At 42.6% G+C, this 19234-nt stretch overlaps 1 protein-coding gene across 14 annotated transcripts in view; it reads right to left on the minus strand.

Moving 5' to 3' along the window:
* NRXN2 (neurexin 2) overlaps nucleotides 1-19234 on the minus strand; it is a 760118-nt gene that overhangs the window by 403263 nt on the left and 337621 nt on the right. For all 14 annotated transcript variants that reach the window (XM_075837456.1, XM_075837449.1, XM_075837451.1 and 11 more), the window contains 2 exons: nucleotides 10324-10485; nucleotides 1392-1863 (listed from right to left, as the gene is read on the minus strand). In XM_075837456.1, the coding sequence (XP_075693571.1) occupies nucleotides 1392-1863; nucleotides 10324-10485 (634 nt within the window). The remainder of the gene's footprint in view (nucleotides 1-1391; nucleotides 1864-10323; nucleotides 10486-19234) is intronic.

Here is a 19234-nt window from a genome sequence, read left to right on the forward strand (position 1 = left end):
TGAAGCCATATAATAAGGCCATGTGCATGAGCCCCTCTAATGTAGGTATACATGTGATTGTATAGAGCCCAATGAATCCCTCCGTTGACTTTAGGTTATTATAAATGACAGTGTTAACACAGCCTAAAGTCTAAAATGACAATATTAATGTGTGCCAAGTGAAGACAATAATGAGTAATTCTCACCGGTTATTAAACAAACCTGAACTCACTCCTCAATACTATCAATCATATCTTTAAATGGAATATACAGAGTAAGGAGCTAGGCCCTATTGTTCATGCTCATTGACCTCCTCTCCTTTATAATGTCCTCTGAAATTCTACCTGAAATCCAGACTGGTAATCCAATGACAGCTGTTACTAAGAAATATTAGGGGCGGCAGATCTTTGATTTTTCTCTGATCGTTTAAATTGGAGGCGTTGTCATCCATGATCTGGGGTCTGGTTTCTACACTAAATGCTGCTCCCCTCCACTGTTTAACTGCTAGGAGCTGGGACCGCTGGTGAGTTACGCTTTGGTGGAACAAGCAGCAAACTTTCCCATAAAGCCCAATTTTCATATTTTGTGTAGTATTTATATTTACAATAAATGAAGAGAGATGTAACCATTTAGTTTTTAGTTTAATGACTATGGTTAACAGTTTTGTGGAGAGATATGGCATGATAGGATCTGGCAATGGTTCACATGCATCAGAAGGAATCTTAACTAGGTTTTTCTTCACCTGCAGTAAAAGTCGAGTTTGTTGCCTTAGGTCTGGATCTATATACCCCAACCAAGGCAAAGTGGCTTGTTGCACCCAGAAGAATAGGCACATCAGCCTAAATGTGTCCCTGTATTAATTTTATTGTGCATCTCACTATGTGACATTTATTTACAATCTCTTTTCCCAGGAAGTAGTGTTAAAGGGGTTATCTCATAAAGATATATGAACATTATATATGGGGGTCCCCCGCTGTACAAGTGGCTCCAGTTCTGGCAGATTCGAGCCGTCCTTCTATTACACCGGCGGCTAGTCATCTGAATAGTCGCCATGCGATACTACATATCCTGGTTGGCCATGAGCTGATCATCCCGCCGCATATTGAAAGGGGTTATCTCTGATGAGACAACCCCTTTATTTACCTAAGTGCCGTATTAAAGGACTACGTTTACAAGTGCAATCTCGTCTTTTATTTAGGGTATAAAGGCATGGTTGGGCTTGCTAAGGAAAGCGACTATATTTTCAAAATATTTGCCAATTACACTATGACCAACTACAATGCTGGATAAGCATATAACTTCTAAAATAAATTGTTAGTTTTAGTCTCCATCCTGAGTGGAGTTGGATACTAGTATTGTTTTTAGTTAATTTTAGAACACTGGTGTGTTAAATAATAAGTAATAACACATACCTTTTCTGCCATCTCTCTGAATGTCAACATGGCACCACTCTCCATCATTGACCTTTTTGTGACTTGCTTTCACCTTAATTCCTCCAGAACCGAGATCAAGCAGAAGATACAGTGTTCCCTCAAGCAACTCCACTGCAAAGTAATCTGCTTTTGGTGGTCTTTCTGGCCTTCCAGTGGCCACTGATCCTGGAACAGCTCCTGCAGGGCCACTACCAGTGCGTGGTCTTCCCTGACTGAAAAGCAGAAGACCATTGGCCTCTGTGGTCCTAAAGTCAAAAGATATTGATCCGGCTTTCTTGGTTTCCCATCGAGGAAGGCGTAGAAAGGCTTCAGGAACTTGAAATGTTACCGGATCTAATGAAGGAACATTTTCACAGCGGAAGAGGAGGTCACCACTTAGTCGCATCTTTGAATCACTATCAGCAGCAAGACGGGAGAGTTCCAGTTTGAAGTCATTATTTTTATATACAACCTAGTGCGAGAAAGAGAGAAAGGAATGTAAAAATCTTTTTTTTTAGTATTTAAACATTATGCAAAAATATATGCATAGAGGGAATAACATTTCTATGCGAGTTTTCTGGCGTAGAAATGTAGCAAACGGCACAAAAGTTGCAATTTGTGGATAAAATTGCGACGGTTTGGTGTTTCTGCTGCTCTCTGCACTTTTAAAAAAAGTGGGTGGAGCCTAGCATAATGAGCGGGGGCACCCAGTGCCCAACACATTTTGTTTATTTATGCCAGAAGTTGGCATAAACTCAAGCGGAAATCTAGGAGCTGGCATAGATTTCCCTTGGTGGCGCACGAATAGCCAAAATGCAGCATGTGTATTAAGAGGCAGGCGTCTCCGAACATAAGTCTTGCATAAGTCTTAGTAAATATGCCCTTTAAAGGCTATGTACACTTTTGAAAGAATTATTTTTTTATTATTTTTAATAAATCAATGGTTTATGTGATTTTAAACGACTTGTTTTAAAAACTTTTTAAGATACAGCTTCTATGTATCTTGTATTCATAGAAGCTGTAATGTTCTGTCAAAGCTGCAGACGTCAGTTCAGCTGGACTGACAGTTCGGCTGAAAGCTGGTCCTGCGTGTCTCGGACACATAGGTTCCAGTAAATACCAATCACATCTACTTATATGGACCAGCTTTCAGCCAAGCCGTCAGCTCAGCTGCACTGACAGCAGCGGCTTTGACGGAAAGATACCGTTTCTCTGTATACAGGATACATAGAAGCTGTATTTAAAAAAGAAAAAAAAAGTTTTTAATAAAAGGTGATTAAAAAATATTTTCAAAGGTGTACATACCATATAATGTTTAAAGTGTACATAAGTGACAGAGGAAGTCATTGTGCTGTTTATCCTTGTAGAGTGGCAAGCTACCTATTCTTGGTATTATAATTTTCCCTGAATTCATTTTAATTCATTTTTATTTTGCTCAGAATATCAGTTAATTTTCCATCTGAAACTTTGCATTAAAGTTCATATTTAGGTTTTCATATTTTATTTTAGGAAGTCTTTTTTTCTTTGTGAAAAGTAAATTAGAATATTATACAATATGGTTCAAACTCCAGGGATTTTTTACATGCGTTTTAAAACGCTGAACAAAAACCCTACATGAAGGAGGCCTAATAACTACCAGCTCACCACTCTATGGTGGAGCATAGCCCAAAACAAGATGATGACTGAACTATTTTGGCTATCCAACCATATATCCTAAAGACTAGAATTAAAATTAAGAATTCTTAAAATGAGTTGCCCAGTGTTATGGAAGTAAAGCTTAACCAAGAGGGTGACATCCGCTGTACATGTACGGTGCATGTCGCAGGGGATGTATAGTGTGGGCTCAGGTGCTGGGTCTGCTCCACACGCAGCAAGTTTCGGCTGTATATTGCAGCTTACACCCTGCTCTGACAAGCTGAATTAGGGAGAACTCTGATCCCAGCCATTTAACCAATTAGATGCTGTGGTCAATAGCAACCGCGGCATCTATGCAGTTAGACAGATGGGGGCCCCCTCCATTGCCCCATTGACCACCCTACTATACATGGGGGCTGATGATATGTCATAGCAGCCAGGGGCTTAAAGGGGTTATCCAGTTGCTAAAAATGTACGGCCTATCCTCAGGATAGGCTATCAATAGCTGATGGGTCGGGGTCCGAACTCGGGACCCCTACCGATCAGCTATTTTGATGGGACCGCCATGCTCGTCCGAGCGCTTCTTCCCCTTAATTTCTTCTTGCTCACTGTGAATCGTCGACACGGATGTACGGGCGATACACAGGTATTGCAACCTTTATTCCCATTCACTTCAATGGGAGAAAAAGCGGCAAAACCTGTGAATCGCCGCTACTTCCGTGTCGACGATTCACAGTGAGCAAGAAGAAATGAAGGGGAACTCGGACAATCGCTGCGGCCCCTTCAAAAGAGCTGATTAGGGGGTCCCAGGCGTCGTGCCCCAACCCATCACCTATTGATGGCTTATCCTGAGGATAGGCCATCAACTTTTAGTGACTGGATAACCCCTTTAATGAAGGGCCCCAGGTTAGTCACTAAGATGACAGGGATTAATAGGATATGCTAAAAGGACAGAACACTGCAATACAGAAGTATTGCAGTGTATTGTACAAGGAATTAAACAATCATACTTTTAATTCCCCTAGTGGGAATTATGGGCCAAAGAAAATACCAGTTTGATATTGAAATCAAAGTTACTTTAATTGCTCATCCTATTGTTTTGGAAGTCTGATGTCAGCAGCGCCCAGATTCACATGCTTAACACAGTAATAAACAGTTTAGATAAATGAGGCCCTAAGCGTTTTAATTTCTCATCATTTTAAAGATTTCTGCTTACTGTCTGTGAATATGAACATTCTTATTTACATCCAGAGGCTTACACATGTGTCCTGATTATGTGCAACTGACACAGGTGTACGGCTTGTTAGGCTCCTTTCCCACTGCGTTTCAGCTACACATTTGATATATGCGTTGCGAAAGCTTCCTGTGCGTATACAATAAACATACTTATAGGCTCTCATAAATCTGACGGAGGCCAAAATAATTTCCTTTTGGCCTTTGTCGGACAGTATATGTTGGGTGTCACCGTTTTTTTTTCTTCATAGAAAAGCATAGTTGACTATGCTATTCCACCAAGAGGCATCCAGTAAAAAAAAGTATACCGTGTGATATATTTTTTTTACTTTCAACAGTTTTAGGCCTCATGCACACGACCATAAAAACACCCGTTATTGCGGGTCGTAATTACGACCCGCAATAACGGGCTCATAGACTTCTGTTACCCACGGGTACCTTCCCGTTTTCTCACGGGAAGGTGCCCGTGCCGTTAAAAAAATAGAACATGTTCTATTTTTCTATTTTACGGGCCGTGCTGCTATACTTTATAATGACAGCATGGCTCGCAAAAGCGGCCGGCTGCCCGCGGCCGGCCGTGCCCGGCCGTGCTCATAATTACGAGTCGTAATTACGAGCACGGTCGGGTGCATGAAGCCTTAGTGAAATTAGAAAACAAACAAAAGCAAATACAAATAGTTTAAAGAGTAAATAACCAGGTATAGAATACAATCAAATCGCAAGTCTGTTTGAGAGTACTGTATACGGTTTTTAAAATGGGAGCCTATGTGTAACGTATGACACTATATGGCATACGTCACAGGCATTCCTGAGGGTATGTTCACACGAGATCATTACGTCCGTAATTGACGGACGTATTTCGGCCGCAAGTCCCGGACCGAACACACTGCAGGGAGCCGGGCTCCTAGCATCATAGTTATGTACGACGCTAGGAGTCCCTGCCTCGCTGCCGGACAACTGTCCCGTAGTGAAAACATGATTACAGTATGGGACAGTTGTCCGGCAGCGAGGCAGGGACTCCTAGCATCGTACATAACTATGATGCTAGGAGCCCGGCTCCCTGCACTGTGTTCGGTCCGTTACTTGCGGCCGAAATACGTCCGTCAATTACGGACGTAATGACCTCGTGTGAACATACCCTTAAAACGTATATTTCATAAACTTTTCAATAACTTTTCATGACATATCCGTTAAACGAAAGCCATTATAGCCTATGGGTGACACATGCGTTAAACGGATGTCTAAGGCTGGGTTCCCACGTAGCGTAAACGCTGACAAATTTCCACAACGGAATTCTGTGCGGAAATTCCGCAGTGTTTACAGTAGCAGCAAGAAAATCTCATGCCCACGCTGCGGAAAAAAAAGCAGTGTAAATGTTAATAACTTGAACTGCGGTGCAGAATTTAATTCCGCAGCATGTCAACTTATGCTGTGTTTTTGTTCAATTTCCGTTGCGGGTTTGCCCATTGAATTCAATGGGGATGCCAAACCCGCAACAGAAAGCCATGCGTTCTTTTTTTTTGCGGCGTAATCACAAAGAAGAAGACATACTTACCCAGAACGCCCTCCTTCTTCATGCAGTCCGGCCTCCGGGGATGACGTTGCGTCCCAAGTGACCTGAAACGTCACCCATGGAGGCCGGAGCGGACGTCAGAGGAGGGAGGGGGTAAGTATGAACGGCTTTCTTACGCAGCGGAATTTCCGTCTGAAAAAATCGCACCACAATGTGGTGCGATTTTTTGGATGGAATGTCCTGCATGTTCCAGGTCGGACACGCTGCGTGATTTTTACGCAGCGTATCCGTCCTGTGGGAACCTGGCCTAACAGTGGCATTCGCCACCCATATGCTATGATGGTATTTAATGGATATTTCATGAAAAGGGATTATAAGAGTTCATGATGTACCATTGTTGCCACTGTCACAGCCCTCATTTAACGTATTCATCAGGAGATTTTTCCAGGGTATAAGTCAAACAGAGACCATCGAAAGTGGTTAAAAACAGTCTCACAGCATATCAAAGCTCTCCCTTAGAGAACATTCAGAGGTGGCAGACAGGCCACAGTGGAAATCCGCAGCAGACTTTTTTCCTTCGTGTTTCCATAACTTTTTAGTTACGTTAGTGCAGACGTTGCAGAAAACAACTATGTGTAAACTAGCTCGGGGTGCAGAGTTTACATTCCGCAGCATGCACAGTCTGTTGCAAACCAGCAGCGGATTTTCACAGTGAATTTCATCAAGAAAATTTCTGCCACGTCTGAATGTGCCCTTAATTAACTTTGAAGATTTGTAAGGAGGTCATAATCAGGCTGGGTTTTTTGATCTTCTGAATGTAATAAGAAAGTTTCCATTCACTGACAGTAAGCTGGCATCTTGAAGATGGTAAAGAATTAAAACACAAGGTATATTGTTGAAGAAATTTTGATCACACAAAGATTGAAGTGACTCTAAAGGAAGGGAGCTTACTAGGGCTCAGTGGCGTAGCCATAGGGGTCGCAGCGGTCGCAGTTGCGACCAGGCCCCTAAACCTGGGGGGCCAACAGGGCCCCCGTTGCCATACAGCAAAATACATTTTCTGTGCCGTGGAGCTGGCACTTCCTGGTTACGATCACATGGTAGGCATAGTGTACCATGTGACCGTGACGTCACGTGAGGGGCGTTCCAGCCAGCGTGGAAGAGCCAGTGCGGAGGGCTCCAGGTGAGCTGCAGAGTCTGTACTGTACTGTAATGTATTGTGTTGCCTTGTATTGTATTGTGTTGTACTGTGCTGTCTCTGTTTGCGGTGGAGAGGGGGGGGGGCGTTAAATTACAGCCCCCCCTCCTCTCTCCACCACAAACTGCACAATACAACACAATACATTACAAACTGTGGGTCGCATCCCTCTGGGGGTTGCGAGTCACTCACTGAGGTCTCGGTTCCATTCAATGCTGTAGCAAGGAGCTGATGGCTGACTCCTTGCTCCAGCATTCACTGTGCCCTGAGCGGCTCAAAGCAGGCAGGCGCGATGTACCAACACCATCACACCTGTCTGCGCCGAGTAACTCATAGCACACACCGGAGGAGGTGAAGGATCCTCCACTCGGCATGGGAACGGGGATAGGTAAGTAATTATGTTATTTTTCTATTATGCACATATGGGGGCATTATACTGAATGGGGGGGGGGGCTAATATGGCAGGGGATATTATACTGTATGGTGGGCTGATATGGCGGGGGTATTATACTGTTTGGGGGGCTGATATGGCATGGGGCTGATGAGGTGGGGGGCATTATACTGCATGGGGGGCTGATATGGGGGAATTATACTGTATGGGAGCTGATATGGGGGGATATTGTACTGTATAGGGAGCTCATATGGGGGCATTATACTGTATGGGGAGCTGATATTGGGGCATTATACTGTATGAGGAGCTCATATGGGGCCATTATACTGTATGGAGAGCTCATATGGGGGCATTATACTGTTTGGGGGGCTGATATGGGGGCATTATACTGTATGGGGAGCTGATATGGGGGCATTATACTGTATGGGGAGCTGATATGGGGGGCATTATACTGTATGGGGGCTGATATGGGGGCACTATACTGTATGGGGAGCTGATATGGAGGGGCATTATACTGTATGGGGAGCTGATATGGGGGGCATTATACTGTATGGGGAGTTGATATGGGGGGCATTATACTATATTGGGAGCTGATATGGGGGCATTATGCTGTATGGGGAGCTCATATGGGGGCATTATACTGTATGGAGAGCTGATATGGGGGCATTATACTGTATGGGGGCTGATATGAGGGCATTATACTGTATGGGGAGCTGATATGGGGGCATTATACTGTATGGGGGCTGATATGAGGGCATTATACTGTATGGGGAGCTGATATGGGGGCATTATACTGTATGGGGAGCTGATATGGGAGCATTATACTGTATTGGAAGCTCATATGGGGGCATTATACTGTATGGGGAGTTGATATTGAGGCATTATACTGTATGGGAAGCTGATATGGGGGGCATTATACTGTATGGGGAGCTGATATGGGGTGCATTATACTGTATGGGGGCTGAAATGCGGGGCACTATACTGTATGGGGGCAGCTATGTGGGGCATTATACTGTTGGGGGGGGTGATATGGGGAGCATTATATGGTATGGGGCAGTTATGGGGGGCATTATACTGTATGGGGCAGTTATGGGGGCATTATACTGTGTGGGGGCAGCTATGGGAGAATTATACTGTGTGGGGGAATTATACTATGGGGCTGTTGTGCAAGTCTGCTGGGCATAGGCACGCGCAGGAGTCTGGTGATGGTGGTGTTGGGGAGGGGTAGCGGGGCCCAAGCTGAATTCTTGTACCCGAGCTCATGAGCCTTTATCTACGACCCTGCTAGGGCTCATTCCCCTCAAAATAGTTTATGTGCGACAATTACCTGATAATCTTTTTCTAACTGATGATTTAGTAATCTGTACTGTAATTCTGCCCTTGTAATAGAAATCAGCTCTTTTTGCATTGACTTTCTGGTGAGCCTTTGATGGACTTGTGATCATACACAGCAGCTAATCTGAAGAGGCAGAATTGCAGTGCGAGGGAGAGAGCAGCAGCCTGAACCAATAAGACAGAAGGTGGATTTCAGACTACCTCAGACTCCCTGTAGTCACGGTAGCTAAACGGTAGTCACTGCTCACAGCTCTGTCTTAAAGGAGCTGAGCTACAAAGCAGCAAAGTGAAAGGAAATAGCAGGTAAGCAGGTAACATCATTTTTAAGTTGACAACTGGACAGTCTCTTTAAGCTTTATTTATGTTAAACTGGAAAATAGTTTTAAATGCTCAAACATTTTTTCCACTAAAATCATGGTTTATGTATGAGCGGCCAGAATAAGAGAATGCACTTGGTTGCTGTTATAAGCTCTCTGCTTCGTACACCATTGACCAGAATGAACTCCCAGCATAAGGCCACTTTTGATTATTATTTTCCTTCAGTATTTCGAAGCCAAAACCAGGAGCGGACCATAGACATAGAAAAAAGTATAATATAAAGATTTGCACCTCTTCTTTGCTTTGGTCCCACTCCTGGTTTTCGCTTACAAATACTGAATCAAAATACTGACCAAAGTTAATACTGGTGTGTAAAAGTGGTCTAAGGGAATGTTCACACGAGGTCATTACGTCCGTAATTGACGGACGTATTTTGGCCGCAAGTCCCGGACCGAACAGCGTGCAGGGAGCCGGGCTCCTAGCATCATAGTTATGTACGACGCTAGGAGTCCCTGCCTCGCTGCAGGACAACTGTCCCATACTGTAATCATGTTTTCAGTACGGGACAGTTGTCCGGCAGCGAGGCAGGGACACCTAGCGTCGTACATAACTATGATGCTAGGAGCCCGGCTCCCTGCACTGTGTTCGGTCCAGTACTTGCGGCCGAAATACGTCCGTTAATTACGGACGTAATTACCTCGTGTGAACATACCCTAACTGTGGGGGGACTGCTTTCATTTCCCCTTCCGGCTGGACTTCCCTTTGGAAGATAGTAAATAGTCTATTATAGTGAGGGCTCCATTTTTACTCTGGCCATCATAACTATTACATGCAGGCATATTTTGTTACAGAATGACCATTAGAATTGAATATTGAAGCTGCTGCTATGGGAAACACATACTGTTGCTTGCTTAGTACTTCTAAATAATCTACAGTATATTTTCTGAAGGTTAAATGTCCAGCGGAACTAGTGGTGCTGCTACTGGCATCATGCTAACCAGAATGTTATTGAATAATCTGAAAGTGCGCAAAGAAGATACAGTCAAAAGCACTAGCCCAGAAAGACTAATAGCTGTTGATCCATACTAGCCACAGTCTATAAATACTAGACCTACTGATTTTTATTATTGATTAACTAGAAAAAAAAATAACTTCCATTGCTACATATAATAACATAACCTCACAATTTGAATTTGTTTTGTATATTTTTTTTCAGAGGGTTATAGTACCAATAGTGTCCAATTCTGAAGGAGATTGGACACAACAGTTTTGTTGTTCCCCAGTCATTAATGCTTCCATTCATACTTACATCCTTAAGGCAGCCCATGAAGTTATTACTGACAGGAGACCCCGGGAGATCCGCTGTGTTTGGACTGCCACCAATGTAAAAGAAGTCATCACTCCCCAGCATGGTGTAATCCTCTTGAGTGTATCCAGTTGAAGTGAGAATCCCATCAACTGAAATGGTGACCTGGAAGTCGAGTTGGATGGGTGCAAAGAGGAAAGACAGAAAGAGGATGCCAAGAGGCAGAGAGAGAAAGGTGGGAAGAATGGATAAAGAAAAGAGACAGATCCAAAGGAAAAAAGGTGGGGAAGAGGGAGAGGAGGGTAAAAAGACAAAAGTTAGGTGAAGGCAAAAAAGCTGCTGATGTCTCACCATTTTCATGTCTGTTCTGTCTCTGAGGCAAGACCAGCTCTTCACCATAGGTGGGTAGAAAGGGAGGTTGTAGAAAAATTGATATAATACTGAAAGAGTTTGAGAATTACAGAAAAAAATCCATTGGGTAAGAAATATTTGAACCACGAAAAATAGGTCTCAGAGAAGGTTCGATAAAGGGTTAAATAAAAAAGAAGGGAGCAAATGGGGAGGTCAGCATAAAGAGAAGTGTGTGTTTTTATGGGAATCCAGTGCAGAGGGCAAAAGTGTTTATTTTATCAGCTCCACAAAAGAGATGTATATGACTGAGTTTTGTATTGGGACATCTAGCCTTCCTTCACGTATTGTCCTGCCTTACTCATTCACCCGTTCCTGAAGGTTGCTATACTTGGGTTCTCTAAAGCAAAAATTCTACCTACAAGTTGTTTATTTTTTTAATTTTTCAAATCCTTTACTATATTATTTTTCAATCGAGTCTTTAGTTTAGTTGACTAGACGTTTTTACCTACACGGCTGTTCTAATTTTTTAGTACAATAATTTACTCCAATTTTAATGGAATCCAAACCTAAATGACATAACATTTCGACATTTTATTTTAGAAGTTTATTTATATATATATATAAATAAACAATAGTGCATCTGATTTGCTCTCTTTAATAATTTATTTTTCTTTTTTATAATTTCTTCTTTATTTTTTTCTATCATATTTAGTTTATTTGAAACTTATTTTATTTTTCTTTATCATTTATTATTTTTCTACCAAAGGCTACATTTAGATGTGGCGGATTTGTAGATTTGCACCAAAAATCTGCAACAATTTATAGTGCAAGACATACGGATGTTTTTGTTTTTTTTCTAAAAAAAAAAGTGTTTACACCCAAAAAATTGTTCAGCCTGTATGTCTAACGTGACCATAGACTATCATGAGACAAACATATATATGCCAAGAGAGTGTGTCCCCTTATCGTTCGTTTGGCCAGTAAAAGTCAGCATACCTTTGCCTCAACTGTATTAAAAAGGGTAGTCAACCGCGCTTTTCAAAACAACTGTTTAAAATAAAAGCATACTGTACCGTACTCTATCAATTATTTTCAAAGCGAATCAATGACATATATACATTCAACTGTATAGGCATAACTCTGGGGCAGGAGACGGCTTGGTCTGCTTGAATGCAGTGTGAAGCTAGCCTAATAAGTATATTTCTTATTTGTTTTATGAAGTCTAGTAAAATGTTATCCTGTAAATGAAGATTTTGCTTTATCTCTTTATTTATTTTTTTGCAATTTATATATATATATATATATAATTTTTTTTTTTTTTACTTTTTAATTTAAAATTATCATTAAATAAACTCAAATTGATTTTGTGATTTTTTTTATAGTTGTACTAGACAGAAATTCAACTCAACTCTCAACTTCTAAAAATATATTTAGAAATGGATAATCCCCCGTGTACACGCTTCAGATTTTGTTGAAGAAATATCTGTGACTGAAAATCAGTGGAGTTGTCTCTGCAGCAAGCACAAAATGTGCAAAAAAATCTGCCGTGTGTGCAGGGGGCTATAAGCAGCACTTAGCCTTAAAGAGGAACGGTCAGCTCTCTGTACATTGCCTGTTTCAGTAAATTTTTGCATTCCACAAAAAAATAACAATTCGGGAGCATCCTGTTAGAACTATGTGTTGTGGTGTCCCTGTTTTATTCCTCCAGGAACAACTGGGTGTTTCCATTCCCCTTATCAACCCCTGTTCACACGGCAGATTTTGCGTGGCAGGTACCGCTGCAAAATCCGCTGCGGATTATTCCTCCTCCCATTGACTTCAATGGGAGGTTCAGGCGGAATCCGCATGAAGATCGAGCAGGACGCTTCCTTTTCCCGCTAGCTGAAAAAAATCGGAATCGGCGGAATCCGACGCTAATTTTCTGATGTGTATACAGAGCCTAAGCAGGATGAAAGTAGCCCATCCCTACCGTAAAAGTAATAGCTCTTCCTGTTGCTTTCTTCTGAGGAACTTTTGACAAGAGGCTTCCAGTAATTACGGCATGGACAGGCCCATAGAAGTCTATGGGGCTCCCGTAATTACGGGTGGCTACGTGTGTGCACCCGTAATTACAGGAGCGTTGCTAGGCAACGTCAGGGGATTTCAATTTTTGAATAAAGAGAAGCAGAGAAAATGGTGTCTGAGCGATCATGTGACCCTTTTAAGCGGTTTGGACATGATTGTGACATCATTTCCAACCCCCCTTTTTTTACGAGTCCGTAAATACGGGTGGAATATGGATGACAACGGACCCGTATTTACGGCCACGGGTCCGTAAATACGGGTTAAATACGGGTTAAAAACGTGTGACAAAGGGCCCGTATTTACGGGCAGTATTTACGGGAGGGGAAAAAATACGGTCGTGTGCATGGGGCCTCAGTCTGTGTAGGGACACACCATATTGAGAAAGGAAAAGTTAACACCCAATCCTCAATGTATTCTCACATCTAGAGGAAGAATATCAATTTCCAGAGGAATACAATATTCCAGAATTGTTATTTCATGGGGAATTCAAGAATGTAAAAAATCAGATATATGAGGAGAACTGACTGATCCTATTTTAAGTGCCAGAATTTCTCCTACTATAAAATAAATATTGGTTTTGGTGTAGAGCGAATTTAAATTATAGATTGAATTCAATTATTTTTTACAAAATGCGATTATGTCTGAAATGTCTTGAAAGTGAGGAACAGAGAATGTTTTTGGTGGAGTTTTGCTGATTTTGGTAGCATAAAATGTGTGGTTCTCATGAACCACATTGAAAAATTAAATAAATGAACATGAAAACTAGGGGCAGTCTATCAAAGCAATGAGGGATTTAAGTGGTGTAAGTATTCAGATGAAACGATAGATTTATTGTATCTGAATACATTTTCTTGCTCCGCCGTGGTCTTCATAGCAGGGTATTTAACCATACAGGGTTGTTGATTTTTTAATGTTACCTATCCGTTCCCAGTCATTTGCTACAATTTAGCCTTAATAATGGGAGAGGTGAAGTTGTGTTGTTTGGCTTGTGGTTACTCCTGTGTTGTGAAAGGCCTCGGGTGACTTTTTCCAGCACACCCAGCTCATATGTGGATAAGAACCTGTTCACAGCTTTGTCTGGTTTATGTGTTGCTTTGCAGCCACTGTTAGTAACACATGGACATGCAGTTAGCAGATAAAGTAACACTGTGCTGGTGTTTTTATTTTAAGTAGCAACTATGACCCCAAGTAACAAAACATTACTGGTAACACAATTACACAAAAATAACCAAATCGCACTTTTATTTTATCTAATTTTTTGTGCGAATATGAAAAAACATAAAGCTCCACGTCTCTTGCACACGACCGTTGTGCCACTCGGGCCGTTTTTGACGCATCCGAGTGGCACCCGATAGTCTTCACGGACCCATTTTCTTTAGCGGGTGAATCGGATCCGTGAAAAATGGTTCGAGTCTCGGATCCGAGGAAAGATAGAACATGTCCTATCTTTCCTCGGCTCACTGACGGGACTCGGGCAGCGCACACGGTTGTGGGCATGAGGCGTTATATTGCAGATCCATTTTCATAAAGATTTATTTCACAGGCATTTTACATTCTATTAGTTAACCCATAACAATAGACTACACACTGCTGCTTTGACCGTACCAGTACACGCTGATAAGATACCATTTTGAGCCGTGGACAGCGACCAACATTTTTGGCCTGAGCTCCCATACAAAGTATGGGAGCACAGTCTGTAAAAAGCAAAAGATAGGACATGTCCTATCTTTTGCGGAGGCTTTCTACGGCCCGGACACCTGCCCTCGAATATACAGGAAGGTGTCCGTGCTCAATAGAAATGAATGGGTCCGTAATTGCAGACCGCATGTGCATGAGGCCTTATCTATCTTATGTTATCAGGGAGAGCACTCGGCTGTTTCTGTAACTTCACTAGAGTTGTCTGAAGTGCCTGAATACATGCTCGACCTCCACTCCATACAAACTCCTCCTCCCTACGTTCATTTGGTTGGTGGTCCCCCATTTTAGTGATTGCGGGGTCCCAGTGGTCGCCCCGCACCGACATTTGTCACAGTGGATAAGCAGTACATATTTCTTGCGGTTACTTGGCTTATTTCTATGAAAATGTCTACATCCATGTTCACTGCTTTAGGCCAGGGCTACACTGAGACTTTTGTAGTGCTACTGATTGATTTTAACTATCGAGTGTCAGCTGCAGTATGCAAGATTGCGTTCATCTTCATGTATTCCTTTCTACTGCAACTGTAGGTCGATCAATCAGCAGCACTACAAAAAGTCTCAGTGTAGGCAGGGCCTTATTTCACAAAGGGCTCGTCCACATGTAGCGGAATTGCTGCATATTTTTTTCGTTTGGAATTGCGGACGGAAAATCTGTAGCAGAATACAGTAGCAGCAAAGTGGGTGAGATTTACCAAGTCTCATCCACACGCTGCGTAAATATTACAAACAGAAATTGACCAGCGGTGCGTATTTTTCGGACTACAGCACGTCAATTCCTGCTGCAGAAAGTGGCCAGAATTGCTGCGCTTTTCAGAGGGGATGTCGCCTTCTCCCAGCATGGAAAAAAACGCAGCAAAATACGCACCATTTTCTGCAATCAAAACCGCAGGAAATAGCTAGTGTGAATCCGGCCTAAGGGTATGTTCACACGCAGAGTCAAAAACGTCTCAAATTACGGAGCTGTTTTCAAGAGAAAACAGCTCCTGATTTTCAGACGTTTTTTGTGCCACTCGCGATTTTCGCTGCGTTTTTCGCTGCGTTTTTTACGGCCGTTTTTGGAGCTTTTTTCAATAGAGTCTATGGAAAACGGCTCCAAAAACGTCCCAAGAAGTGTCATGCACTTCTTTTTCGCGGCCGTTTTTTTTTTAAGTGTAAAAAAACGCTGCAAAAAACGCTCCGTCTGAACATGTTCACATGAAAATAGGCCGTGTGAACATACCCTAAAGAGCTCACTGAATTCCAGCGTGGTCCTGTAATAGGATGTCCCCATTGCAACAAGTCAGCTCGTGAAATGTCTTCCCTCCTATAAGGCCTTATTCACACGAACTTGTTTAACGTCCATGATACGCGCGTGAAAATAACGCATGTCGCACGAACCTATGTTAGTCAATGGGGCCGTTCAGACATTTCGTGATTTTCATGCAGCGTGTGTCTGCTGCGTAAAACTCACGACATGTCCTATACTTGGGCGTCTTTCACGCATCACGCACCCATTGAAGTCAATGGGTGCTTGAAAATCACACGCAGCACACGGAAGCACTTCCGCGTGTCGTGCGTGATTCGCGCAACAATAGATAAAGAAATGAAGGAAAAAATAAAAGCACTTCCTTCATTTGTTTTTCTAAACATCAAAACCGCGTGTCATAAGGATGGCATATGCGTGAAAATCATTCACGGATGACACACAGAGCTGCAACGCACGCAAAATGCTAAATTGCGTGCGGAAAACGCACACGTTCGTGTGAATAAGGCCTAAGTGCAGAGTTCCTAACCTCCTCTGACATTAAGGGTATGTTCACATGCAGTAGCAAAATACGTCTGAAATTACGGAGCTGTTTTTGTAACTACTCGCATTTTTCGCAGCGTATTTTACGGACGTTATTAGAGCTGTTTTTCAATGGAGTCAATGAAAAACGGCTCCAAAAACGTCCCAAAAAGTGACATGCACTTCTTTGACGCGGGCGTCTTTTTATGCGCCGTCTTTTGACAGCGACGCGTAAAGTTACATCTCGTCTGAACAGAACATCGTAAAACCCATTGAAAGCAATAGGCAGATGTTTGTAGGCGTAATGGAGCAGTTTTTTCAGGCGTAATTCGAGGCGTAAAACGCCCGAATTACGTTTGAAAACAGTGCGTGTGAACATACCCAAATTGGGATCTTCTTTTCAGGCTTCTTTTAAGGCGTTTTTTGAGGTGTTTTTCATAGTGTTCAATGGAAAATCGGCTCCAAAAAACATCTCAAGAAGTGACATGCACTTCTTTTTACGGACCGTCGTTTTAAAAAGACGCCCCGCGTGAACTCAATGCTGTTTTTCCTATTGATTTCAATGGGCAGATGTTTGTAGGTGTTCCGCTATCGTTTTTTCAGGCATTTTTCGATACGTAAACCCCCTGAAATACTCCTGAAAACACTGCGTGTGAACATACCCTAACATCAACATAAAAACTGTGTGCCCGGAGCTTCATGGCATGGGTTTCTATGGGTGAGCAGCTGCATGCCAGCCTTACATCACCAAGCACAATGCCAAGCGTTGGATGGAGTGGTGTAAAGCCGCCGCTACTGGACTCTGGAGCAGTGGAGACGTGTTCTGTGACGTGACGAATCACGCTTCCTTGTCTGGCAGTCTGATGGACGAGTCTGGGTTTGGCGAATGACAGGAGAATGTTACCTGCCTGACTGCATTGTGCCAGCTGTAGTGGAGGAGGGATAATGCTATGGGTTGTTTTTCAGAGTTTGGCCTAGGCCTTTTTGTTCCAGTACTTTTGTCCATATAGTGTATCTCTTGCCCTTAGAACCTTTAGAAACATTAATATACATATGTGGAAATGATAGGAGCAGCTCTTTCTATAAGCTCCACTAATATTAGCTGACTTTACGTATAGTATTCCTTTAATTATACAATGTTGACCGCTCTGGTTGTAGATGCCCCTAAGATGGCGTAAAAACCATGTGGTCTATGATTACAGGTTTATTCAGGGTTATACGGATGTTCCTGTTATAGAAATACAGGTCACCATTCACTCCCACACTCTGCAAACAGTAAACTACAGAGAACATTTATGAAATCTGGTGCACACGTGACAAGTTTAGCAAATAAGGAAAGTCCGATTTGTTGTTAAAGTTGCTGTGTTCTCTCTAAAAACAGAGCCACCCTTGTCTATGGGTTGTGCCTGGTAGCTCAAGTCAAGCTCATGGGCCGGAGTGGCTGAGCTGCAATACTGTGCTAGGCACGGCCCATGGACAAGAGTACAGCATACTCAGTCCATACATGTTGCGATTTTCAGTATTTAGACTGTGCACTTATGTCAAATATTTGTTTTAAATAAGCTGTGTAAGTTACAGACTAACGTTCAGGGTGTTTGGACAGTAGTTCCCCCTGCTGTCTGTATTTGGACAACCGCCGCTTCCTCTTCAGGGAGAGCGGCAGTGGTTGCTAAAACCTGTTCCACTCAGTGAGTGCCCTGTAACTAGGGGATAGATCAGGGGCCGACATAGACAACAGAGGGCCCATACAACATCTTTTTGGAGCAAATAATTTTAGACAAATTTAGCAATAAAATGCACTAAAAAGAACAGATGTTTGGGACTCATCCATTAAGGCTTTTTTAATCAAATTTTTAAGTTGCCACTTTATCCTGGACTTGCTGAAAATTTCATCATTCGAATGAAAACGGTTAAAATCCATGCTAAAAACTGTACGGGTATGTGCACACGGGAACTGTCTTTTACGTCTGAAAAGACAGACTGTTTTCAGGAGAAAACAGCTGCGTCATTTCAGACGTAAAAGCTTCTCCTCACATTATGCGAGGCGTCTTTGACGCCCGTAATCTTGAGCTGCTCTTCATTGACATCAATGAAGAACGGCTCAAATTACGTTGCAAAGAAGTGTCCTGCACTTCTTTGTCGAGGCAGTCAATTTACGCGTCGTCGTTTGACAGCTGTCAAACGACGACGCGTAAATGACAGGTCGTCGGCACAGTACGTTGGCAAACCCATTCAAATGAATGGGCAGATGTTTGCCGACGTATTGTAGCCCTATTTTCAGGCGTAAATCGAGGCATAATACGTCTCGTTTACGTCTGAAAATAGGTCTAGTGAACCCAGCCTACTTGTTACTTGTAGAAGTTGAGCTATGTTTACAGTTACAGGGTAGCATTAAGGGGCTGTCCCTTGAGTAGGGGCATTGCTCTGTTTAGGCAGGGTGACCTGGTAGGGTTTAACAGGGTCAGTTTGTTTTCCCTATAGCATTTTTTGACCCACCCTCTTTTTTAAAGGGCAACTTTCTTTTTTTTTATCAATATGAAGTAAAAGTTACGTTTTATGTTTTCCTTATATAACCACTGGCTATAATCTGGCCTACCAAAGCCGTCACATTTGTTTGGCTCGGTGAAAACATTCATGAAAAAGAGAAGATTAGATATGATCCATCTTTTCTGCGCTCAGGCTAAGCTGCTAGATTTTGGCTGGCATCTCAAGTGCTGATAGAAGCTGAGACTAGGAATCTCCTCCTAGCCGCATTTACACATGTACAGATTTAATTATTAGACATTGACATCATTTTGGGACTGCATACACTGCAATAATGGACTCTTTACTACACTATACATAGCATCCAGAATGGAAATGAGGGCACAAGGAGTCACAAATAGATGTCTGGATGTGGAAACGGCACCATTCTCTCACATGATGTTGGTATGAGGAGGACAAGGTAGCTCTCCTGGCATGTCTGAGCGTCAGGGTATGTTCACACGCAGTGGTTTCAGACGTAGTATGGGCGTTTTACGCCTCGAATTACGCCTG

Source organism: Rhinoderma darwinii, chromosome 9 (genome assembly GCF_050947455.1).
Source record: "Rhinoderma darwinii isolate aRhiDar2 chromosome 9, aRhiDar2.hap1, whole genome shotgun sequence".
Lineage (NCBI taxonomy): Eukaryota > Metazoa > Chordata > Amphibia > Anura > Rhinodermatidae > Rhinoderma > Rhinoderma darwinii.